At 36.2% G+C, this 26,455-nt stretch overlaps 1 protein-coding gene across 8 annotated transcripts in view; it reads right to left on the bottom strand.

Annotated features, from left to right (window-relative positions):
* The window catches only part of SYNE1 (spectrin repeat containing nuclear envelope protein 1), a 324,712-nt gene that overhangs the window by 175,594 nt on the left and 122,663 nt on the right, over positions 1 to 26,455 (bottom strand). For all 8 annotated transcript variants that reach the window (XM_068938684.1, XM_068938685.1, XM_068938687.1 and 5 more), the window contains 17 exons: positions 25,675 to 25,835; positions 22,634 to 22,784; positions 19,134 to 19,361; positions 18,477 to 18,575; positions 16,452 to 16,639; positions 16,213 to 16,336; positions 15,065 to 15,231; positions 13,179 to 13,332; positions 12,255 to 12,883; positions 11,380 to 11,559; positions 9,012 to 9,162; positions 7,209 to 7,367; positions 6,183 to 6,365; positions 4,244 to 4,345; positions 2,265 to 2,468; positions 1,052 to 1,259; positions 196 to 308 (listed from right to left, as the gene is read on the bottom strand). In XM_068938684.1, the coding sequence (XP_068794785.1) occupies positions 196 to 308; positions 1,052 to 1,259; positions 2,265 to 2,468; positions 4,244 to 4,345; positions 6,183 to 6,365; positions 7,209 to 7,367; positions 9,012 to 9,162; positions 11,380 to 11,559; positions 12,255 to 12,883; positions 13,179 to 13,332; positions 15,065 to 15,231; positions 16,213 to 16,336; positions 16,452 to 16,639; positions 18,477 to 18,575; positions 19,134 to 19,361; positions 22,634 to 22,784; positions 25,675 to 25,835 (3,201 nt within the window). The remainder of the gene's footprint in view (positions 1 to 195; positions 309 to 1,051; positions 1,260 to 2,264; positions 2,469 to 4,243; positions 4,346 to 6,182; positions 6,366 to 7,208; positions 7,368 to 9,011; positions 9,163 to 11,379; positions 11,560 to 12,254; positions 12,884 to 13,178; positions 13,333 to 15,064; positions 15,232 to 16,212; positions 16,337 to 16,451; positions 16,640 to 18,476; positions 18,576 to 19,133; positions 19,362 to 22,633; positions 22,785 to 25,674; positions 25,836 to 26,455) is intronic.

Genomic DNA, 26,455 nt, shown 5'->3' with positions numbered 1-26,455 from the left:
TGATCTTCTGAATGGTGAACATATTGCTTTCTCTGTACTTCCTCTACAGTACACATTGCTGTGTTGAACCATGCTTATTTATCTTTTTGAAAAAATAGTGATAAACACATTCATACCTATAAATTAGTTCAGAGTTATAACTAGAAACATATAGTTAAAACACCTAATTACCATTTTTCGATTTGTTAACTATACCTGCAAATCATGTAGCTTTGCCTCTATGACTTTGCTATCTCCAGATCTGTCAGAAGATTCTTTTACTGCAGTCTTCACACCAGAAAACCATTCTTGGAATTCTTGCATACAATCTTATTTAATAAAAAAGTACAGAGAAGAGAATATCCTTTTAAGAAGCAGCACCATTGACAATAATGTACATCTGTCTTCCACACTTCATTTACCCTTCAGGAAAAGTCTGCAAATGCTAAAGGGATGAGTCTCACTTCCTTCAATGACCTTGGAGGGTGGGACTAATTTCATAATATGTTAGATGTCTCCAGTGTAAATATCTAAATTTAAGCAGTCACATTACGTCCCCCTTTCTAGTTAATGGGAAAAGACATGCATTTCAGGCTGTGATTTATCTAGCCACATTTAACGTTTGATAAATATCTCCTTTAAGATTAAATAAATGCATACTTCTCTCCACCAACTACCCACTGAGCCCAGGAAGTAGCTCAGATGTCGACATTATAAACACCTCCATTTCGTTAAATCCCTCTCTGAATGGCAAATACATAAAGTGTATGTATGCAATACTTATACGAAGAAGGGTGAATCTATGAGAATGTGGGGCAGTAACAGATGAGTTGAAGAAAGGTAGAACTGAGCTTGCCTTTCATGAGTGTTAAATGTTTAAAGATGAATTTTGTTTTTGTAAAATATATTGTTTTGCAGCAGATATGAAATGAACAGGGCTTTCTGAAAGACAAATGCAAAAATAAAGTTGTAACTGCAAGTGACATCACTGGAAACACTGGCAGGCTGTTCTTTGGCGGAATGATTCATGGCTGTGGGCTAACGGCTCATAGTAACAAGCCTGAAGACTCACTGAGGAAGTGTTTTTCCAGGGACTCCTGCATGCTGGCCTGTGTCCTGGAACAGAGCTGATTCACAGCTTCATACTTCTTTATTAATGAACTGACAGTGCCACCAAGAGCCTCCAGCTCCACAGAATGGTACTTGCGACACAGGCTGTTGAGGTTCTCCCGGGCTGAGTCAATGCTGCTCTGCTGAAGCTGAAGGTCTCTTTGCGTCTCCTGCGAATGAATTTACAACAAACATTACATTTCTAAAGAAACAAGGGAATCATCTCTTTTCTTCAAGCATTTCTGCTCCTCCCATATGCTCCTTACTCCTATGGTCTATTGCAAGCCCTAGACACAGTCAAGGAAAGAGGTACTTGATCACGTTTCTTGGATTTTCCAAATGAGATGGAGCCGTGAAACTAAAGAGCCAGAACAGAAATAGGAAATACGATATTTTTTCATGCTTTTATACTCTATTTTAAAAGTAACAATTTTCAAGACATAATGAATAGCCTTATTTATTTTCAGTGCAGTCTGAAAGGACACATGAGATGCACTAGGCTGTTGGGGTGTGCTGGGACTTCTGAATGAAAGGGAGCTTTTGTCTGTCTAGAGAAGAACATTTATCCCCAAATTCAATTTGAATTGGCCAGCATATCAGCATTAATGTATTGTCCATGATAAAAAAATTTCCACATGGCTTGTTACATTAAGAGGTGCATAATCGTATGCAATCAAGAGAGCGCTACGACGGAGACAAAATAATTGTTACATGTGAGGACTGATGAGAACGTCTGAGGTAGAAGCTTGTGTTAAACTGAGTTCAGCCCAGAGTCTTTTTTCTTTTGTGAGTTATAAATTCACAAAAATTGCAAAGGGTGAATGGACATGTAAACCTGCTGGAGTAATAACTGAGGAGTTCAATGTAATAAAATGGGTTCTTGTCACAATAAAGATCATACTGTTCATGAAAATTTTCTAAAATGTGTGTAATTCAGTATGAAGTTGATAGATTAGAAATTTTGGTCACTGGTGGAACTTCAAGAATACGACTACTGTTTGCTAGTATTCTAGCAGCTAGCCAGTATATATTTTCTTATCATTTTCTCATATATCTCACATGAAAATTAACACGAAGTATAATAATTATTTTTTGTTACACCTGACTAGCAAAAAACTCTGATAAAAAACAGAGATCACTGTATAAACAGTATATTTGTCTTCCTCAGAACTGACCTTCACTTTATTTAGAGCATCAGGGTTCAGGTTACGTGCACAGCTTAACAATATCTCTTCCACTGTTGTCAACCACTCTGTCATCTGATTGATAAGCTTCTGTAACTGCATCTTCTGAGTACTGAAATCTTTTAGTGTTTCTTCTGCTGTCTCTGACATTTCTTTGGCATGTTCCAACTTTTGCCTCAAATCTGATTCTATGAACTAAAAGCAAAATGTGATTTATTAAACTGCTAAAATGAAACATTTCTTATGGTAACAAGAGAATTAAAAGTTTATGGAAAAAATGGAAGGCAGGAAAGTGAAACACAATAATCATTTGCTCTCTTCACATCCCTAACTATAAATATTTACATGAATAGAAAATGGCAGCCATTCAGGATAAAATCTTAGCTCTGTGGAAATTCAAAGAAGGGATACTAACTTCCAAAAAGCCAGATTGCAAACTGATGTGTTATTATCCACCTCTGAGAAATAAAGAGCTAATCTGTTTCTTTTACAACATGCCTCATATATACCACATGACCTAAATGCAACTAACTCTATAAAAAGAAAGATCAATTGGTAACACCTAAGAGTGTTGAGGCTTACAGAATTTGTATGTAAGGCTGATTAAAATTGAAGACAACACAACAAATGTTAGAATATTGTCCCTTAATCTGTTTAAATATGGCAAAATGTGTAACTATAATAGATGTTTGCTGTGTACATTTTACTAATGAAAAGCAGATCAAATCACTCATAGTAGGATAATATCTATAAATGAGCAATTGCTAAGACTTCTGTTAAGGAATTAATCCTCTTTTATGTTCTCAGGATGTGACCTGATCATACTGTAATTTATTCAATTATATTCAGCATTTGAATGTGAAGTAACTTGGAGATTTGTGTTTTATTTGGGAGCTCTGTTTTTAAATTTACATTTTACATTTATATATCAACTATAGTTATTTACTGTAACTACGATGAATTTTTTTGTATTTATCACATTCAGTAGTTGGAAATAGGTGTGTGTTGGTTAATACCTATATATTGCAAAATAATATATTCTAAGTTTTGTTCTACAAGTGGATCGATGTCAAGTTTATGATAAAATGTATGATTAAACCTGAAGTTTCTGAACCTCTCATGTAAAGGAAATAATTTAGGGAGAATATAGGCATTTGCACATCTTTTTATTATCAGGTTCTTGGCTTGTACTTTGTGCTATGATTTCCTAAAATATGTGGATTGCTAATTTAGGTTTATGATTGCAGTCATAGCATAATCTGGAAAAGGTCTGAGTGTTAGATTAAGTTCAGCTAAAATATGATGAATGTTTTTGGAAAAAGTATCTATCGAGATACTTCTCTGCTTGTGGAAATCCCACAAGTCAGTTTTTAAAACTCCTGATATATCAGAATTTGATAATCTCACATAACCAATTTCCATTTGAAATCAAACATCCAAAAAATCATATTTTCATGTGCCCCAAAACTTAAAAAGTAAGGATCCAGCCAGTCATAACAGTTCAACAGTTCATCTTCAAAGTTCCTGTTTTATTCCTTTCTAGTAACAGTTGGTTCAGGGCACTAATTCCAATCTGCTAAAGAATACTTCTATTCCACTTCTGTTCCACTACCTACTACATTATAATCCTTTCAAAGAGGCAAACTCTGTAAGCACTCATGTATGATAGCACTCATGATTCTGTCCAATGTCGAGAATACCGGAATCACACCCGATCAGCTACCTTGTAAACTATTTACAGTATTTAGACTTAATTAAAAAAACCTTCTACAACTCTAATCTCCATTTACTTTATAATATCCTTGTTTAGAAGAAGCAACAGTGACTAAAGAAATATGAATAAACAATAACCAGGATACACAATAGTGCCATATACACCATCTTGAAGGACAAAGGCAGTACAGGAGAGACAAATTGTTTCTTCTTAGTCATTTGAACTCTGACTGTGATGAACAATGTGTTTCGTTTACCTGAAGGTCTGCAGGAGGCTCTTGACTATGGGTCAGTTCTTTGAGATCTGAAATTTTAGAACTAAGCTGCTCCAGCTTCAGTTCTTTGTCCTTGACGTCAGACTGTAAAACAAATGTGGTCAAAATTTCATACTAAGGAACAAAAAGGCTTTAGAGCTTCAGATGGATGCTCCGCCAAATGGAAAAAAGAAAGAAAATGTAAATGAAGCTTAGCAATTAAAGGCAAACACAGTAGTTCTACTAGTTTTCTTCTCTAAAAATCTCCCATCTCCTGTTCTTTAGCAGATTGAGTTCAGAGATTTTTTTTCCCCCTCCATTAAAACCACCATACACATTTTAGCATTTAAAATGCTCTAACAGCTTTAGTTTCTTAAAAGTGGCTGAATAAAAACGAGAATGTCATTGTTTATTTGACTGGAAAAAACTACTGTGGTTGTCAGGTTCCACTTGATGGAATGCAATGTAATACATGTGCTTTCTGGTTTTTATTACGGGGAAGTGAGCCCTTGGAAAAAATGAGACAGAGAACTAGATTTTCTGCTCAAAAGAGAATTAAAATAGAAATGCTGCTATGCACTGACATATTAGGACCTTGCATTTATTCTGGACATATAGATCTAAGTTATAAAGAAATATTTTATTTACTAAAGAAATAATAGCAACATGAAAGAGAAAATCCTAATTTGTTATTTTGTAATTTTTAAGTATTAGTCAAATAATTGGTGCTAGTGTCTATTCTATTACTCAGACTTCCTTTTCTAGAAAATTCAAAGAGATCACTGATTTAAGGATAAAATTACTGCATTTAACTTCTGCCCTGCAATGGCAGAAGTTCAGGATCAGAAGAATTCTCAGGGGTCGTTTTGCAACTAGAGGGATATAACATGGGCTGACATGACAGAGAAACAAACAACTGCTCTGGCCCACATAAAAGGGACTGAATACTCCTGTCCATGCTCATCTATTTCTGACTGCTGAAATGGCAACACCCTTGCACCAGTAAACTGTCTTTCCTCTTGCCTTTGCAAAAAGATAAAAAAAGTATGCAGAACCATGCATTCTGTGACTGCAAACAAATGCACAGTCCTCATGCCCTCTGCTGTTCTGGCCCTCCTCTGAATCAGGCATGCCTGCAGTTCAGGCACTGGCTGGTCTTATCCCACATCAGTTTTAATACTGATTAATTTAGATGATCTCACTGCTCTAGTAAAAAGAAAGATATTAAATTTACTTTATCCTCTGCAAAACACTGATTTAGCACATTTCATATTCCATTGTATTGCTTGCATATGTTCACTATGCATCTTTTTAAGGGTATTATTTTTTTCAAATTAAGTAGAATAGGATTCATTCTATGGTTGATCTACTGTATATTTTGAGCTAATGGTGACAAAATGCTTCCTGAGCACTGGCTACATTTCTAAAATAATTTAACACTATCCAGAGAGGAAAGACATAAGGTGAGTGAAATTGTTGTAACTCAGCATTAAAATTTGTCCTTCAGTCCACTGTGCCTTTTTATTGTACTGTCTGGAGAATTCCACTTCTAAGACAAGATTTTTAAAAGCTACTCATTTTTTGCCTCAGCTGAAGTTGTCAAAAATTACTGACCATTTCTATTGGAACAGGGTTTGGTCCAGTGCTACACTTTTTGAAAATTTTGTTCTTATAAGATCACATTATCATGTATTGCTAGAGCTAAAATAATTATGAGGCTTAGCTTTAGTAGGAGGTATATCGTTCTTGTTTCTGTTAGAAGCAGCCAACTTCGAAAAAAGTCTGCAGTTCTGTTAGCTAGCCCACTAGGTGAGTGATACCACTGACTGAACAGAAGACATAGTGATCTACAACAGCATGGCCTTATATATGTGGCTGCTACCAGCTCATAATTTGGCCCAGAACATATTGACATTTTTATCAGTGATTTACAGGTAAGCACCTGAAACTCTTTCAGGATGACCTCCATTCTCTGACTATTACTGAAGTTGCCGATGCCTTCATTCAGTTGAGAAATGCATTTATTACACCATTCATCCATTTCATCTCTGATTTTCAGTATGTCGTCCCACAGAGATACGCTTACACTCAACCGGTCTATGTTGTCTTCAATCCTTTCTGATACCTTTTAAAAATGGAGAATGTATCAATACCACTCAGAAATTATACTCAGATTTCTTTATTTTGAGCTCAATTGCAAGACAGAATTAGAAAAATTGCAAGACAGAATTAGAAATTCCAGCATTAGAAATAATTAGTGAACCTAGGCAAAATAATTTTCTTCTTAGAAACATGCCTAAGTTTAAAGCAATAAGATATAGTTTCAACTTAGTTTCCGGTATCATAAAAATAACAAAAAGCATAAGTGATAATTTCTAAAAATCTATATATTTGACTGGAAAAGAGTTTTATGTTCAAACAAACTTTATTTTTAAAAGCAGTTATATTTGTCTTTATTAAGTAATATAAGAATTTGCTAATAAAGCTGAAAACATAAAATATTTATGAAAAAACGTAAATTTATTAGCTTTTATATCATGTTCTCTGCTATAATACTGTCTTTTGAAATATTTTCACATCTTATTAAGATATTTTTGATTTTCAGCATTTTTAACTTAATACAATCTAATGCCTAATTTATTCAATTCAATTAACTTTATTGAAATAATACTGATGTACATTAGGGAGAATCCAACCCAAATTTTTATTCAGAAGTGCGCACTGAGCTAATTTAGACTAGCTACACTCATGCATTAAGTTTGTTATCAGACATCTTTCTAAATCTAGCAAATGAATGTCATGACCTTGTACATACAATATATGCCAAATCACCAAAATAACCTTTTGAGATATATTTCAAAGTAAACTTTACTAAACAATTGCACTTTAAGATCCTAAGAAAATATGAATACTGCAACATTTGCGCATCTTAAAAACTGTATTCAGAGTATAAACATCAGATTCTTACATCTAGCCATTTGTCCACTGTACAGTTCATATCTGTTTTCACTGCAGTGGGGTCGCAGTCACGAACTCTTTTCAATTCTGCTAACAAATGTTTTCCTTTATTGGTGAAACTATCCAGATCTTTCTGCTTATCACTCAGATCATTCTTGGCAGCTTCATGCTGTGAACATAAATATTTGCTTGTTTAATGAAGCCTTGAAGAAAGAAAGAAAGAAAGAAAAATCCAGTGCTCCAGCCACCCATCTCTAGCCCTGTGGTATATGGAATGCTCCGCTCACTCAGCATGCCAGCTAACATTTAACTATGTCACAAAACACAGAGTAACAGGAATGGCTTTCTCATGAGTGTAATAAAAAATTAAGATTTTTCTCATAATTAAAGCACAGAAATGGGAATAATAAATTTTGGATTTTTCCCACTTGTTAACAAGCTATCTATGGGACTTTAGGTAAGTAATTTTAAATTTTCTTTACTCTTCAGATACTCCATCTCTAAAATTGAATAGCAGCAACACATCACTGAATAATTACTATCTAAAATCAGTTCTTGCCTTACAGCAAGGTAAGGAGAGGGTGTTGCCAGCAAAATTTAGAATTATAAAACCTGTCACCACCGGATACTCTGGAAGACAAAAGTACAAATGTGTTTAGAAAGTAATTAGACAAAATCATGGAAGGTAATTCCCTGAGGGCTACTAAATTTGCAATTGCAGGCTCAGGGAAGTCTTTAAAAAATTGATTGCTGGAAGATGCGAAAATACTGAGGGCAGATCACAATGAGATAAGCTGCCAGTCTGGATCCAGTATGGCCATGCTTATGTTATTATGGCACGCTGCCAGAAATTGGGAAAAATATTTGTTGTGCTCCAGCTCCTTCAGGTCCAGCTGTGACCATAGTTGTGGCAATAGGGCATTTTTCCACATGCCAAAGCTCACATTAAAGAGAGAAATTATATGGGATTTATGCACACTTCTTTATAAGACTGATATTGAAACACTATAGGTTAAAATTAATCTATGCTCTGTTCCTGTCTTCACTTGATGAATACTTGGCATATAGTTCTAGTTCAAATGTCTATTAAAAAGAGCCTAAAAATACACATACTTTGGAATGCTGGTTATATAGTTCTGACTACTGAATTTTTAATGAAGAGCTAAACAGGCTTCCAAATGAAATTATCCTCCAAATGAATGGAAAGTATTTAACTCAGAACTTCCTCATCTCTTCTCAATAGTCAGTATCAACATTGTATCTCTTTGAACAAAGTAGTCTTAGGGAAAGAGACATAAATGAGTGGCCAACTTCAGAAAAAGAGCCAGATTTGTGTTCAAGAAGATAGCAAGGCTTTTCTTCCTGTGACAGAGAACAATATTCCAGTGTCAGCTTTTTCTTTCATTAGCTTTTATCCATTCAAAAAATTATCCAATATAGAAAAACACTGAAGTATGTTGACTGGAAATATCTTCTCATACTGTGATGGGAACACAATTTTTCATGTATTTTACATAAAAAATAGATTTATATGGAAAGTGCAGCTTAACAGTTTACATTTTTAGGCGTTAAAATGTACTTTAAAATAGCCCCAATCAAATACACATTAATGGATCTCACCAAAAGTGCAGAAAGGACTATATTCTTTCCTCTTTATCAGAATCAGTAGGATTTAAATCCCGAGTGTCAGTTTGACAGGATTTGACAGTAACTTCAAGGAACTTCAAACACAGCTCAAGGCCACTTTTCAAACAGAAAAATCCACTGAAGTCAAGATCGGTTAAATCCCTTAAATGAAAATACTTCTAATTACCTTGGATAAAGTTCGCCTAACATCTTCATGGTCCTTCCAAATTGATTTGATCGCAGAAGCGCTGTCGGCACTGTCTATGACTTTCATTACCATTGACTTCAAACTCTGATATTCCTTCATCAGATCAATAAGAACACAGCACTGGTCCTTTCTGAAAAGGGAGAAGGCTGTGTCAGACAGCACCACTCATTACATTGCTGCTGAAGCAAGAGAACCTGACATAGCAGTTCAGCACGGGGGTGTATGTAGGAATCAAAATGGAGTACTAAGTATGATTTGGCCAGCCAAGGAAATGTTATTTTGAGCCTTTACAAATCACTTGGGGTCTACACATCACAAAGCACCTCACTGAGGAAAATGTATGAATCCTCATCTCATATATAGAAAATCCTGAACAAAAGAAATGCTGGAACTTGAACTCAACCGTCTCACTTCCTGAGGTTAGTGTCTTCCTGACTGGAAATCAAAAATCAATGATTTTGGCTTTTGCAGGTCATTTATTTAACCTGTTTCTTTAATGTGGAGAATTAGGAACTTTTTTGAATAAAAAGGATCAGAAGTAAAGATTAAAGCAATGCACGATCACTCTGATTATTTCATCTTCCAATTATCAGACAGACGTTTTTGGGTTTAAAACCTTATATTTAACTCATCTGTCATTCTAGTGAAAACAGAATAACTTGCTGCCAGGAACAGGCCTATTTTTTACTTCTTCTTCTGTACAAAAACCTGTATCTGTTCATGCAATGTACAGAAGAAAAAAACACATTCGATCAATTCTCAGTCTTTCTGCTGAAGACAGAGAACAAAGAGCTAATATTCTAGACATGTTTAGTTGAAGAACAGTGTTTGTCAATGAAAGGAATTAGGGAAACATGGCATTGCTAAGAAAGAGAGGCAATCACTTTAGAACCTGGCGCTTTTGTTAACGCTCCAAAATGCTCTCCAAAATATTCAGGTGCAGGAAGGTCTGCAAGTATGCGATAGAGAAAACATTTTAAAATAAATAGTTAAGGCAGGTTACTAAATTAACACTTTAAACAAACATTAACATTATGTTTCTGTTAGAAAGGAATCATGGGGTACCTGAGTATCTTCCAGTTTTATGTATACAGATGGCACTTACTGTCCCAGTATTTGAGAGTCTAACGACACAGTTACTCTTACAACACATCTGTAAGATAGTGCAGATATTTTAATACTAGGCATTCTTCATCTCCTGGCATCTATGTGAAAGTTACCTGTTTTACTATTACTAAAGACTTATTGATGTAAGAAAAATGGGTTGTGGCATCATGAAATCCAAATTAGCAGCAATGCTGAAGAAAAACGAGTGATGGAGATTCTTGAACAAAACTATCCTCTTCCACTCACTTCAGATTTAGACATCTCATAAACACGCTTTGGAAAACTAGACTGAGTTCAAGTGAAAACACCAAAAACGCAATTCACATGGCTGTGCAGAGATTTACAAGAGGGAATGCATATGTGGTAAAGTGGCAGCATGTTAACAAATATCTGCATGGTCTCAATCAAAACAAAAATGATAGCAGTACAGTATAAACTGAAGGAAATTTTTTTTTGAGCACAAATAAATATTTTTTTGAAATATTATTCCAGTACCTCAGCTTAGCAGCTACATGGGGATGACCAAATTGTACATGTCCATGTAAGTATTAGCCAGGCTTAGAACTGTTTTGCTTCTGCACATAGAGAAAAATTACGTGCAGTGAGGATGATGTAGTACTGAATGGGTGTGGCACTTATTTTACCACAAAAGAAAATGCAAATTTAAAAAGAACATTTGAAGAAGTTTTCTTTTAAAGATGATGAATAGGCAGTTAAGACCAAGAAAAGATTAAGAAGAAAGCTTATTTCGAGGATGTCACTGAAACGCAAAACTATTTCATATCACCGATTATACTCCAACGACTGTTACGAGCCTGCTCCCTTGGGCCGTCAAAAAGACTTAAATCCAGGAACGATTTCAGATCACTGAGCATAGGATTTTTGGAAATACATACACAGTGCAAAAGGAAAATGCATGCTAGAAGGAAAGTGACAGTGTAATCTTAATGGAGATTGCTTATCTTTCAAGCGAGTAAACAACAGCACACTAGTAAAAGCCCAGCCCTACTGTCTTGAGGACACCTCTCTTTGGCTTTACTAATAACGTAATTACAACCTGTACAAATATCCTGGCGTATAGTGTCTTTGATGCTTTAACTCAGTATTTAACATGTAGACTCTGGTTTTCTTTGGGAAACCATAAAATATGAGAAGTGATTAAGCTCAAATAACAAGGTCTCTTTCCCTCACTAAAAGAAGGACACTCTCCTCTCTCATTTAAAATGTGAGATCTACTTACTTTTCACGTATACTTTTCTTGGTATCCTCCCGCAGAGATTCTAAGCGATTTAGCTCTTTGTCAATCTCAGAAGCAAGTGTTACATCTTTTTGGGCTATTTGTTTTGCTTTGTCCATGAGCCACTGGAGTTCATGCTGCTGAGAACTCAGTTCCTCATCTAACTGGTTAAAGATCCTTAATCTGCAAGTTAAAATGCTGGTTATAAATTTACATAGCTTTACTTTCATGAGCGAGAGAAAAGGGGAAAGTAAGAAAGGAAGAGCTACTCACAGAGTTACTGGATATAGAGTTTCTCTTTTCTAATATTTCCTAGAATACCTTTTGAAAACAAAGTGTTACCTAGATTTTTTCTGCTACAGCTAGGCTCAGAATGTGATTTCTTTCTGATACATATACAGCTATATAATTACGTAGATTATATACACAGCCTTTCACCTGACACAGTGACTTGGAAATAAACTCAAATATTTAGTTTAATACTTTATCATAGTGTGTGTTTTCAACTCCTCCTAGCACATGTACAACCTTCAATTCCATAAGAGTAGAGACAGCTATGTTGTATGGAATTACTAATAACTGGAGCTTGGATTCATTTGGACAAAATAATTCCCAGTGACGAAGTTTGCCCTATCTATTCCTTCAGCGTAAAAGATTTGAGGGATATGCTAAGTGTTCTGCTCATGTTCTTCCACCATCCAGACAGCTCACTTATGAAATATTATTAAATATGTATAAGGACTCATGTGCCTTGCAAAATGCCAATAAATAAGGTGCTCACGAATGAATCTTAAACATGCCTCCAACTCATCAAAAAAAGTCTACGGAATGCAAGCAAATGAAGAAGTGCCAATCTCAGACATTAATTTTGTTTTAACCTTTGCTGGAGGGCTTGCAGCGTTGCCTCCTTCAGACCTTCCTTGTCAGCCCTTTCCTCAGTATCTTCAATACGCTTCAGTAGCTGTTCCTTACGTTCCACAAAAGATCTCCTCAAGGCTCCGAGAGCTTCTGCCTCACTCTGCTTGGTTCCCAGTAGGTTTTGAACTGCCTCCAGTTCCAAGCACAGATTATCCACCACAGCCCTGCAGGAGGTCCTCTGCTCAGAAATGCCATGTTTTAGATGATACTGGGCCTTAGTAAGGGAACTGTCCAAACTGACGGCAAGAGATTCCAGCTTGTTAAGATCTTGAATAACATCATGCAGCTCCTTTTGCAGTAATTCAGATTTAGCTTTATCCATATTTCCTGTTTTCTCCACTGTCTGCCTCAGCTGGTGGAGCATACTTGATGCAGCACTGTGGAGCTCCAGAAATACCCGTAGCTGTTCCAGAGCCTCTTGTCTTTGGCTAGTCATTTGACTTGCCTCTTGGAAGATCTGAAAGCAATCTTCAGTCTTTCCCTGCAAAGTCTGGTGGTCCTCTGGGCAGCTGAAAGAACACAGTTTTTCTACATGTTCCTTCAGACTTTGTAGCTGCTGTTTTTTACTTTCAACTTCCTTTAAGTGGTCCTGTGGGAAAGAAAGGAAATAGGAGGGGTGGGTTTTTTTTCCAGTCAAAAGTTCAGAGAACATTTTAGTACTAAACTTACCGGTGCAACAAGTACTACTAAGGGGAATCTAATAAAAAATATTCAGCATTACAGTTTGCTTCAATGTAGTCCCATAACAGAACTGTTGCATGTGGCTACAGCAGAGTATCATTTTTCAAGCACACACAAATGATTTAATGCTCGCCTTAGAGGAATTTTTAGCTGAATGCACTGTACAATCTTTCTATCTTACATATTTATGTTCAAACGTTTACCTTATTGTGAGATACAGCGAGTTGTCGATCAGTTGTGTTTATTTCTGAAGTGGCTTGTAGTTCAGCAAGAAACTGCTTAATCCAGTCCGAAAAACTGAGCAGTAGCTCATCAAATTGCCCATGTTCAGCAACAAGAGATCGAAGGAAATATATCCTATAGGATGTCAGATATAAACATGAAACCACTTGAAATACATTAATCAAAATCATAGTTGACTAGACAGCACTAAAATCAATGCCAGGTGGAAGGAACGAGAAAACTAAAATGTGAATTTCTGTTTTGGATGTGATGATTGCTACATAAATTTCTAAACTGGGGAATAACACGACAGTGCTTGAAAGCAATAGTTTGGCTCTCTTTTATGTTTCTACCTTTTTTTTTTTTTGGTATCAAATGATAGAAATGCCCCAACCCATCGAGGTACACTCCTCCGTTTTCTTTTGTACAGATAGTCTCAGTAAAGATAATGATACTGATGGAAGCTAACCTTCAATTTTCAGACATAACAATTCTGTTTACAATATCTACAACACTGCATTTAAGGCGACAGTATCATGAATGCAGATGGGGGTGGAGTAGCTGAGTGTTCAACATCCCCTGAAGTAAGTGAGGGTGAAGTGTTGAGCTGTACTGTGTTCAAGCTGAGCTGTACTGTGTTCAAAGGAACACAGCTGGGGAATGTATTCAGAGGAGTACTCAGCACCTAGCAGAACTAAGCTTTTAAATGTTGATCTTAAAAAAAGGTCACCTGTTGCAAGATTTCCCTTATGGAATTCTCTACATAATTGTCAAGATGAAATTCTGTGTACAAAATTATTATATTGTAATATAACTGTATCTATAAAACACCTCTGTCATGGACATGTTCTTATAAAACACCATGTCATGGACCAGGGTCTATTATCTGAGGTACATTACAAATAGCAAAATATATATGTTCATCACCAAAGAGACTGACCTCTAAATTCATGATAATAAACAGTTTCAAAAAAGAAGGCACTATCACTGAGCCTAAGACGAGGCAGCAGCCCAACAATCAGGTATTTATAATTGTTATGGCAAATGAAAACTTCAAAATGGTTTAAAAGGACAATAGTGTGGCTTTGCACAAGGTAAAGCATATAGCTGAAGAAATGAAGAGCAGATCTTACAGATTTTAGAAGTAATACCTAGTCATTTACAATCAATTTGAAATGAAAAAAAAAGTTGATGAAAACACTACTTGCTTGACAAGTTTGTTTGTTGGGTTTTTATGACAGAGTTACAAACTCATTGGTTCGCTTTACTACAAGCACAGCAGATGAAAGGAACTGGGTGAACAGAATTCTTCCCTTAGAAGGCAGTTTCCGTTCACTGCATTTTTGCAAGGTAATGTTAACATTGCTGTATCATGCTCTCTCCCACACGTCAGGGATTCCCATTTTTAAAGGGATCTGTAAAGAGTTTTTTTACAAAGCCAGATGCTGAGGACCACAAATCCAGAGATGTATAACACGCATGAGATCCCTGACATTACACTGCAGATTGCTGCAATGTTTAGTTGAACACTACTTGATTCCAGTAACCTGCTCCTCATTGCTTCTGTCTTTCCATCCTCATGGATTTTTCAATAGCTAGAGTACAGATGGCTCCGTCATCAGACGTTCAAACCATGCAACCCCAGAAAATGGATATATCAATTTATTTAGTAAAATGTAATTGGGTAAAGACAATCATCTCCACTGTCGCCATTTCCTGTCCCTCATCCTTGCAACAGAAACTTTCTATCCGTAAATCTCTGTTTTCCAAATGGTCATACTGTAAAACTAAGTTTCAGGATTGGAATTCCTCACCTGAGTACTGGTTGCTATCATTAAACGCATAAAAAACATTCTGAAGCACAAACCTTTTATCAACAGTTTGTGGTAAAGCTTTCCACCTCTCATCCAGCTCTTCAAATTTTTCTTTAATCACCTTTACACACTGGTTGGAAACTGTTGGAAACAGCGACTCATTTAATTGTAATAGGTTTGCATAGACTGAAGCATGGGACTCAATATCAGCTCGCAAATCCTGGGAAAACAATGGATATAGCCTTTAAATGAAAAATTGCATCACGTTATGCCAAATAACAATAATAAAATATACCACTTTGAGACAAAGGAATGAGCACAGCCAAATCCTTAAAGAAATAAAGGTCTGTCCAGGTCTCATGGAGGTGCTGACTACCTCTCAGACAGCTAGATTTGCAGCTGTAATTCAGTAAGGATTCATAAAAGATTTTATTCTGCTCATGACAAAGCATAACCGTTCCACACAGCTCTACTGTCTGTTGACAGCGGCTAAAATCAACAACTAAGTTTTGCATCGCATTTTGTTCCATTTTAGCTACCCTCAACAATAGTAGAGTTGTGAGAAAATGCCACAAATTTTGGCCACCCCAAAAAAACCCCAAAACAAAAAAAAATTTCTTCTCTTCAATATTATTTCAAAGTGAAATTATGGACTCACTGGCTTCATGAAGGGTGGAAAAGATGATACATTTGGCCTACTGCTTCATATTAATCCGAAAGCAAGTGGCAAAAACTGCCTAGGAAGGCATACTTTAGAATAGAATAGAATTTTTGTGTTTAAAAAAGCAATTGGGAAATCAGTGTTTTCACTGTGAACGTAAAACCGATGAACATTCTGCTGTCTGATTGACTTTCCTTACATGTGGAAAAAAGGAAGTAGCAATGTCTGAAAAAAGGAATTTCTCTAGAGGAAAGACCCTCTTGAAAGCAGACCAGTTTTTCCTTGATAAGTAACAGGATATATGCAAACATTCCTACTCCTGAACAGGCATATGATATTTTCAAATATCATTTTTCATGTAATTTTTCATATTTTTTATAAATAACAGCAATAATAACATAGTATGCCCCTAAGACACACCCAAAGCCTAGAATTACGCAATTTGTGAGATTGAGCACGTCCCTCTTTTAAAAGGTATAAGGAAAAAAAAGAAAAAAAGAACATGAAATGTAGGGAGAGTATCTTTCAGTTCAAACATACCTGTAGTGACTGCAGTTCACCTTCTAGTTTAACTCTGTCAGCTGAAACATACTGCTCTGAAGGACTGGCTGCAGCTTCACACTCCTCTAACCAAGTGAGGAAGGCAGACAGCTCTTTCTCGTGCCTAACAAAATCACAATGATGTGGAGCATTATCAACTCAGGTTGTGCCCTCCTCCTCATAGACTGACCATAGGAAGGTCTCAGTATCTGGCATAATAAAGGTGAGAGTTTACTCACTTCTGCCACTGAGCTAGAAGAGTCTCTAACAAGGTCTGTTTCTCTTTAGCATTTTCTAGCACTTTTTCATATTTCTGCTGTAACGCTGTCACCTCCTGAGCAGCTTTTTCTTTGTTGGAGACCTTTCGGGCACAGGCTGAGAGAGAAGCCAGAGCATTGCTCAGTTTTTTCACATTATGACAAAGGTCCTGATGAACACGGAAAAGAAAGAAAAGCCAGATACATAAATGAGAGCTACAACAACAATAATAATGGTGGACAAAACTGTACTCTGCCACCCAAAGCCTGAAGCAACACTACACCCCTCCGGATTATGGAGTCACTGCACAGCACACAGTTCTCTCACATCTGTCCTGGACATGCAGGCCCCAAGCTTTCTGATCACCACCAGCTTGTAGCGATGAAAGACTTCCCTATGAATGGTGTTAAGGAAAAGCCTGCCAGCAACGAAAGAGTCAGGTCTTCTGAATGGGCATGTGACACCATACAGTCATGTAGGACCAAGCGCCAAATTCCCTACCGTTTGTCTAACAGCTGTTTGACAAACAGCTGTTAGCTGCTTATCAGATACACTAGCTACAAAACCTCATTCCAATATATGAGGATGGCCACATCTGCATCCCACGTCCCGACATGGAAAAGATATGGGAATGGTTATAGTAAACTTTTGCCAACATGAGCCAAATATCTTTTCCATGGAAATGGCATCTGATGTGGAACTGACGTGCTGTGTCCTATTTCTAGAGGGCTGGGAAAATTTTTCATATGGAAATGAATGAAAAATAGTAAAATCAGTTAGAAAAAACACAGAATGGAATAAACAGATTTAAAACCAGTAAAGCTCCAACTAATCACTGTGCAATAACAACAATAGTAATGGTTATAATTACAGTAATCACGAAAGCAACACCATAGAGTAGGAAATGTGAATTACACATTAACAAACTGCTGAAGTTTAAACTAAAAAATAAAATATAATTTCAAACTAAGACATGAAATCATTATGATCCTGTAGGCATGACAGTATTTAAGGACTCACTGTATTAGTAATGTTTAAAAATCATAATAATAATGATTAAATGTGCTGTCTGAGTAAATTCTCCATTCTCCAAGTCTTTTCCTCAGCAAGTATCAAGCTTTTTTGAGGCTGAAGTGCCATGTCTTCCTTGCATACAGCCTTTGTAAGTAGTTACCACTAAGTTCGGAAGAAATTCTATGTATTTTTCTGCAAGACTAATTTGACTAAAAGTCTGTTTAACATTTTCTTAGAAAGGAAGATAACGTCTATGGTAGAAAGAATATATTACATACTTGTAGAGAAAGGCAAAAATGCTAGACCAAATTCCCTGAGATTTGGGCTTTTTTTTGTAATCTAAACCATCCAATCCAGTATTTATTTCCTTTTAAAATGGACTGACCCAAGTCAAGTGTTCAAATACTCACGGACTTCTGGCATCACAGATAAAAACTGTCTGTTGAAACCCCATCCAGTCTGCACAGTGTCAAAGAAAAAATATTCCCAAGAAGATCCACTTCCTTTTTAAATCACAGATTTCTCTATACCAAGACCCAAGTTTCATTAAAGCACTCCGGAGAAATACTGTCTAACAGACATGTTTCTTACCTTACCTGATAATGCTATAGATGCATAAAATTCAAATCAAGAACCTGGAGTTTAACTCTTACTTTTACGCTCACCTTTTTCCCACAGCGGGGTGAGGGGCCTCCACCCACTTAGGAAGCTTCTGCCTCTTCCCTAGCTCAGCTAAACTGAACGTATTTGCCAGTCGCCTCCGATGGCCCCGTACAGCCTCCAGCAGTCCCGCGCCAGGGATGCCTCAGAGCGCAGCACTGATTATGGGCTGACCTGCTGCGGGCTCCCCCTCGGGTTGCCTGCCCCATCCTGCCCCCCGGGACCAGGCAGCCCCCTGGCCAACAGGATATTTCACATCCTTGTTCGGTATTCCTCTGTGCTGCTGGACTCTCGCCAGCTGCAGCGGCAGGGCTCACTGGCCAGGCTCTCACCGTGTAATCCTGAAGGACCCCGTACGTCGCCGCTGATGAGGCACATGATGTAAGAGGCTCAGCCAGCTTAGCTTCAAACCCGGACACTGCTTGCTGCACCTATGAGGTAAAGGCAAACCAGAGATTCTAAAAAGAATGATAAATACACAGACGATACTTTAAATTATATGTTGCAAGTATTTAGTGCCAAGAGGAATTTAAATCTTAATTTCTGCAGTGCTGAGTGTCTGCTGAAGTTAAAGGATGCTGTCTGCACTCAGTTCCTTGAGACTAGGACAATAATAATATTCAATTTATTCCCTCATAATATACTACATGCATCTATGGACAACCTGAGATTGAGATTATAGACTTTATAACAAGTCTGGAGGTGGTTTACCATTGCAACATCCAGGAGAATCACTTAAACTATCTGAGAGATAACACGATTTTTTGGAGTGTCGGTATTTTGATGTCTTCCTGAACCTCCCTTTTAAGTCGTTCAAAGCATAGATTTACCTATGAACGCCTTGAAATTACTTTTTAAAGCCACATATTCTACCCATATATTCTGGTTCACCTTATTAATAATATGACATTTTATATTCAATTTTGGGGGAAAAAAAGAGCAATTGATATATTGCTGTAAATAATCCATTGAGATTTTGCACTGTCTACCTGTTTGAGACTTTCTTCATATTTCTGCTGTGCTGAGGCATTCCCAGTGATTGTTCCTTCCAGTCTCTGTTCATGATCTTTTAGCTCTTCCCAATACCTTTTGACCTGGGTCAGTTTGGCTTTAATGTGTGCACGTTCTCCAGAGGTAACAAACTGGGAAAAAGACTGGGCTTCCGCTTCTAGTCTGGGGATTCCACTTATTTTACCATCTATTTCTTTATTAATAACCTAAAATGTAAAGTAATAGTAAATAACAAAGCACAGTATGCTTTTCATTATCTTTATATTTAATAAATAATTTAACTATCTTTATAGCCTTCCATTGCTTACTCGTGCTATTGATCTTTTTCATTAAAAGAGCGAACAAGAGGAGAGTTGAGTGACCATTTGAAATAACTGGTTGTGAAAGTCCTGCCTGTAAGCTCCCTTTCTCTTCTTGAAATTAGCACTGTAACAGTTTTGAAAAACAGCTTGCCCTAAAAACAGCATCTAAGAAAATGAGTTAGAATAGACTGAGATGCACATTTTCATAAGCAGAAAAAAAGGTTGATAGTTTAGCATCTCCTACTTCACAGTAAATTAATGAACAATGCTCTTCAAGTGTTGAAATAAATATAACTTAATCATCAAGATAAAAAAGAGTAAGAATATAATTAAAAACAATGTTGTTAAGGGGTTGGACCATAACACTTGATTATATGTTTAGTAAGTTCTCAAGAGCTTACAATTAAAACATGCCATGAATTGAAAAACATTAGATGCTATTTTCCATCTCTAAGTTAAAATCCTATGGTATCATAAAGTATAAATTTAATTAGATGCTGACATAGGATGAGTCTGCCCTCAGACAGAGGATTAAATAAGGACCCACATTAGAGCAGAAGTAGGAATTCACCATGAAACAGTAGTGATAATGGTCTTTGGTACTTTTCAGCTGTCTTCTATGTCAATAAGTGAATGTGTAAAGGCAAACTAGCACTGGGTTTAGATTTCACCAACTGCACAACAGCAGCTGTCTCCTATTTATCTATGCTTACTTTTATTGCAAATGACAGGTGAGCCTGAAAGCTACCTGCAGGACATAAACTTACGGCATCTATAACTATTTATTCAGTAAACACTTGTGAACTTGGAGATATCCCTTTTCTTCACTGAAGAATTATTTTCATTTCTGTTGATGTAGCATGTCCACAGAGCTCTTCTTGAGAGCAGTCAAAAATATTCACTGGAAAGGGAATGAAAGAGGCAAGAGCTCTTCTCAGAGCTCTTCTCAGAGATGATGCTGTTAAGATATATGTGTATACGACATCAGCTGAAAACTTCCCTCAAAAGGCACTCGCAGACGCATCAAAATTGCTCACCTCCTGTCATAAATGTGATAAAAATACAACAGTATCTTACTTGCTATTGCATAGCTCAGGAGTGGTTTACTGCAACATCCAGAGTCTAGAATTAGAGAGTGACAGTACAAAAAGAGCACCCATAAGCGCTCTTTATGCAATATATCCTGAATTCAGATCATGAAATACCTTTTTTTGCATGAGAATACAGTGCTGAGGAAAAGTACTAGATTTGCAACCCTGAAGCTGAAATTATCAAATAAGGCAGCAGACAGAAATTAGGCAGCGCTTGTTTACTCCCACGCTATTCTGTTAAATTCCCTCAGTTACATAAGAGAAGGTGGATAACTGAGGCCTTCAAACATTTAGTGAGGCTGCCACCAGTGGTAACTACTTGTGGTAACTGCCATTGTGTCCATCAGGAATTTCTGAAAAATGTGTAGGTGAAATCTTGGCTTTGCTGAAGCCATAGGGGTTTTGCAAATGTCAACAAAACCAGAATATTACTGCTAGAATGTACGAAAGGCATGTTCAGCTGACTCAATTCTTTTTTATTTGGTCAGCCAAAGATGCTGAACATACTATTTGTCTTCATTTGCTTCATATTGTGGTATTAGCATGACGTACTTGAAATTATGAATTAAGTATGCTGATTGGCATTATGACACAAACGCATTAGGAAATGTACAACAAAACATAACAAAACCTTCACAATTAGGCATATGATGGTATCACTGAAGTGAACCTTTAGCTATGTCCAGGTATCAGAGGCTAAATGACTTGTTCCACATATCACAGCTCATCAAGATGGTTTGTTCACCCGAGTTACAACTATGTTCCCTAACCTTTGTCTGCAGGGTTTTCTCTGCTTTGTTCACTGGGACATTACTTGCTGACCATTTTCCTCCTGTCGTGACACTTAAACTATGAAGAATCATGTTGGAATTTTCAGAAACTTACAACGTAATGCAATAGCTACTATTAATCTGCACACATAGAAAGGAATGATATTTCCAGGGCACTGGCTTGAATGGACTAATTGGACTTAATTTGGCTCCAATTAGACAGACTGAAATTATCTTTACCCTGTAATGCATTATTAATATCACTTGATCCATTTATTTTCTCAGCTGTCTTAAATATTGGAGTCTCATTTAGTAATTAACAAGTAAGGACACACGACAATGTATGCTAGTGGAATAGATGTATACATATTGTTTTGAAAGGGAACTGTTTATGAATTACTGCAGTGATGAAGCTATAATTCAAGCATTGTTTTCTTCTTCACTGAAGAAATGAGGAGTTTTTTTTAATTGGCATACATAAAGTTGTCACCAAATTAAGACCAGGAAAGTCTGCTAATAAGCTGTTTCAGTCACATGAAACAAATGCATTATGGGATCCTTTGGAAATATTTAGCGGCAGTCTGATCCATGACTGCAAGTAACTGCAAAGCTTTGCACTTTCTGAAGAACAGGCTGGTCACAGATTAAGGAAATTGCAATGAACACTGCATACTGAAAAACTCTGCCCCCTTGAAAACATGCAGTTTCAGAGAAGGACAATTTTCAATTGTGGGAGTATGTAAAGTCAGCCCTTGAAATGGCAATGTTTGGAGACAATGTGCATCTCAGATACAAATAAGGAACTAAAAGAATATGTACACAGAAGTTATGTGTAAATACAACAGCAATAAATGGTATGTAGGTTCGGAAGCTACCAAGAACAACAGTTCCTTTATTATTTCAGCATAAAAGATACATAAACCAAGTTATAGCTTTAGCTGGCAAAATTAATGTCACGCTCTATGTCCACTCGCTGATGTACATTTCATAATACAAAGACTGCCTACACTTTGTATTTATGTAGCTATTTTGTACACCAGTGGAGATGACTCAAAAAAAGAAGAGAATATAGCTTAAATAAGTTTTAATCATACACACAAAATCTTCACATGTGTAAACTAAACACCAACAGAGAAGGCCGCCTATAAGGATTTTCCTTTAGCTTATGTAGAACCCTACTGCTTGGCATCTTTGTGCACAAACTTACACCAGGGTAGTTTGGACACATGAATCAAATGTCTGTTCTCCCTTTCAGCCTCTAGCATAAAGACAGAGAAATGGGGTTTCAACGCTAAACATAACAAGAACCAATCACCTTGATCTGGCTGATCTGTATGTCCAAAGGAGATGATGATGTTTCCAAAGTTTCCAGTTCTTTTTCTTTTTCAGCTATCCAGATGGACAGAGCTTCAAAATTATTGTCAAAATGATCCCACTTGTTTTTCACCATTTCCATGCTTTTAATACTAAAATTAACCAAATTAATTAGAGAGAATAAACAGTTTTATATAATGAAGTTGCCTATATTCTTGCTAAAATAAAAAAATACAACTTATTCACTCTATAGGAGGGTCATTTTAAAATATCATATGGTTTTCGAGGACCAAAATGTGCACCCAAAGTTGAACTCACTTCTCTTTCAGACTGTGTACAACTATATCAACCTTAGTGGGGACACCCAGAGGTGAGAGAGAGTACAGTATCATTTATCAGCTGTGTACCAAGAATCTCATGGTAGTAGGAATAGAAAAGAAAAAGTAACAAAAGTACCATTGATATGAAATAATATGGAATATGATTATATCAGATACCTAAAAAAGAGATACCTGAGTACATAGATGATAGATATTTAGTCAACAGAACAGAATGCTTAAAATCAGTGTATTGTAGATATACATATAATCAGCAAAGCTTGACTACTTTATTAAACTTGTTTTTTATAACAATAGCAATCTGCTAATCTTACAGAAAGTCTGTGTTTTCTGAGGCAATGATTTCATATCAAGCCAAAGAATCAACAACAGCTATGACCCAACTAACTCAATGTATTTATATTCTTTGAAACATACATTTTAGCTATGCTAAACAGAGAGAGACTGTGACTGATTCTTGTACATCCTGGACAGCAAACAAAGCACCCTTTTTCTTTGTCACAAACAACAACTCTAAGGCCCTCATAACGTTTATATAAGGCTTAGCAGAGTGAACCTCTGGTATACAGGTTTCTACTCCTTTCAAAGTAACGTAAAGAAGCCAGCGGTAATGTGGGTCTTTCTTGCACAGAGCTTGCAAAACATCTATTTTCTGGTTCACTAGTAATAAAATTTCATCTGAAAATTTTGAATATTAAAAAATTCCAAAATATATTCTGCTTTTAAATATAGCCTTAAAAATCATTCCATGTTAAAAATTTTTTGTTTTCGATTTTGGTGATTTTTTTGTTTTTTCCAGTAAAGCTAGAGGAAGCCTTAAAGAAAAAGATGCCATCTAAAATGTTAAAGTTAACCTTTTATGTTTTCTCCTATTCATTTTCAAAAATAAAAATTAGCAATGTCAACAGGTATTCACTAATATCCGTATATACAAATTTATATATGAATCATATTATTTGCAGGAAAACAAAGTGTAAAAAGGATTTTACTCAAATCTAGCCAAGGAAAAGATATAGCTGGAAATCAGAAGGGACCAAATTAGAGGCAGAACAGCTTGAAATCCTCTGCCTTTGTATCTGACTTCCTTCTAGTTGTAACAAAGCTGCAGATTGTGAAGGGTAGCTTGCTGTGCAGCTGACTGCAGAGAGCTGCTTTTTTTCCCTCCCTTTCCTGTTCATTGGCACAGTATGTATTATATGTACTTGGGAGAATTTCACTTCAAATTACTGGGACAAGAGTTTTGCTGATGACGTGAGTTACAACATAACTCTTACACACTGATTACATGCTCTGCAGAGTCACTATAGAGATAGCATGTTTTGCAGAAGGGATTTATTTATTTATTTATTTTCATCTCTGGCATTGCAGTACCACAGATACTCTACATAGTTCACACATTGAACCAGAACCAATTCCAAATCTAGGCTGAAAGGGGATATGAACAACGGCTTTCATTTAAAAATAGATGCCACATAATGAAAAAGTGAATATTCATTGATGGAAGGATGAATTTCTTGAATCAAAAAAATTGTATTAGCTTGCTCAGTAATATCAGGGAAAAAATAATGGATAACAGAAAATTGCAAGTAAGATATGGCAGAATATTTGATCAGGAATCATTGTAATACTTTTTAAAAGCAATATATGAAAAAAATTAGACCATTAACCATGAATAAGTTGAAGCTGCTGCAGAAGCTCATTACTCTCCATCTCACAACTATTCTTTATGTCATGGAGAAAAAGGCACCAGATTAAAGTCAGGGTAGCCTGACAACGGTGGATAGAGAAACAAACAAAAAAGTTGGCGTTGCCTTTGACTAGCATTCAGATAGAGGTGGTATCCGCTAAATCTGGTAAGGGTAAATTCATCTATATAGTAACTCCAGTGTGCAACATATCCAGTTGACACATATCTCTCTGACTTGTGAGTCAAATCTAATATATTCAAAAATATTAAGCTCAGATACGCATACATAGCTATGTGTGCATGTATATATGTATGTATACACACACACACACATTAAAAAATGATAATGACGACAGCTTAAGTTCTCAATTGTGAAAAGGGATGACGACAGCTTAAGTTCTCAATTGTGAAAAGGGATGAAGTTTTTACAAATACAAAAAAGTTACAAATATTTACAGGATTTAACAGTATTTTCTTGGAGTTTGGACGACTTTCCATTTTTAAATGAAGTTTGGCAAATAATGCCTTTTCGTATTTGCAGTAGCAGAAGCAGTTTTTGATAACGTCCATGAAATAAAATCTGGGCATTCAGCTAAGGTAAAGGCACTTCTTGACATTCCTATGGAGAAAGTGGAAAACTGAAAACTCAGGCAAACATAGTAAATGCTCTGTTTTCACATTTGCACTGACATTTTTTCTTTCTGAAAGACTAGTACCTCAAGAATAATCCTAATTATCATCCCTTCTTCACAAGATTTCAGCTGGGCCTTAAAAAGAACTGTGATAGGTTAGATGTGACTACAGTTGTTTTCTAAACTATGTATCAGCAAACATCAGATTTTGTTCATTTGCACATATTACTCTTCTGACATATTTTGTATTATAACCTGGGTTACTAAGCCACAGCAAACTGAAAATGATGGAGCCGATGAGACAACACAAAATGTTGACGGGGGTCTAGAGATCTAATATATTCCTATAGCGGGTAAGAAATATTACAACTTGTTAGGAACATACTCTTCTTCAAGAGTAACTTCTACTTTTTTCACTTGTTCTTGGATTGTTTTTGCCTGTCGCTGAAGGGATTGCTTGTTCTTTGAACCAAGCTGTATCTCAGAAGAATTCTTCACCAGATTCTCAGCCTGCACCGCCATGGCTTCAGTCTGTTTAGACAGCTCCTGTAAGGATGCATGACATTAGTATAAGTTAATATATTTTTATATAACAGAGAAACAGATCTCATTTAGTCACATACAAATATTTTTTCCCAATGTTTCTGGTGGGAGAAAGTATTGCACAGGGTAATGTGTTTACTAAATGTACATTTTGAATGTCTAAACATATAGAAGTAACCTCAAAAGAAATCTATTTCCATGTCCCTGTTAAGAAATACTCATTTGAGCAAAACACCTCAAATAAAATTGAAACTATAATTATATGTCTAAAATATTTTAACTCCACCTTTGTTCTACAGCTCTTCAATAAATTATTAGTGAAATGAGGGGAATTATATGCTTTTGGTAACCATCTATAGTTAATCTTTAGATAAAGCCCTTTACATGGAAGATTTTGTAGTATCATGTAGCTTATAATCTCACTTTATTTAGCAACTATGTTATATCACACATGAGATACATATGCACCACACCAATAGATGCTGAGAATAACCAAGATAGGTACAGTCTGGTACCAGATTCATCAAGGGTTAAAAACAGCATGAAAAGCATTACACTTATTGAGGAAAACCAACCACTTTCACTACTTCAGTATTAGTAAACAAGATGGACTGGGACCATTC

Source organism: Struthio camelus, chromosome 3, assembly GCF_040807025.1.
Source record: "Struthio camelus isolate bStrCam1 chromosome 3, bStrCam1.hap1, whole genome shotgun sequence".
NCBI classification, from domain to species: domain Eukaryota; kingdom Metazoa; phylum Chordata; class Aves; order Struthioniformes; family Struthionidae; genus Struthio; species Struthio camelus.
This window is presented reverse-complemented; position numbering and strand designations above follow the sequence as displayed.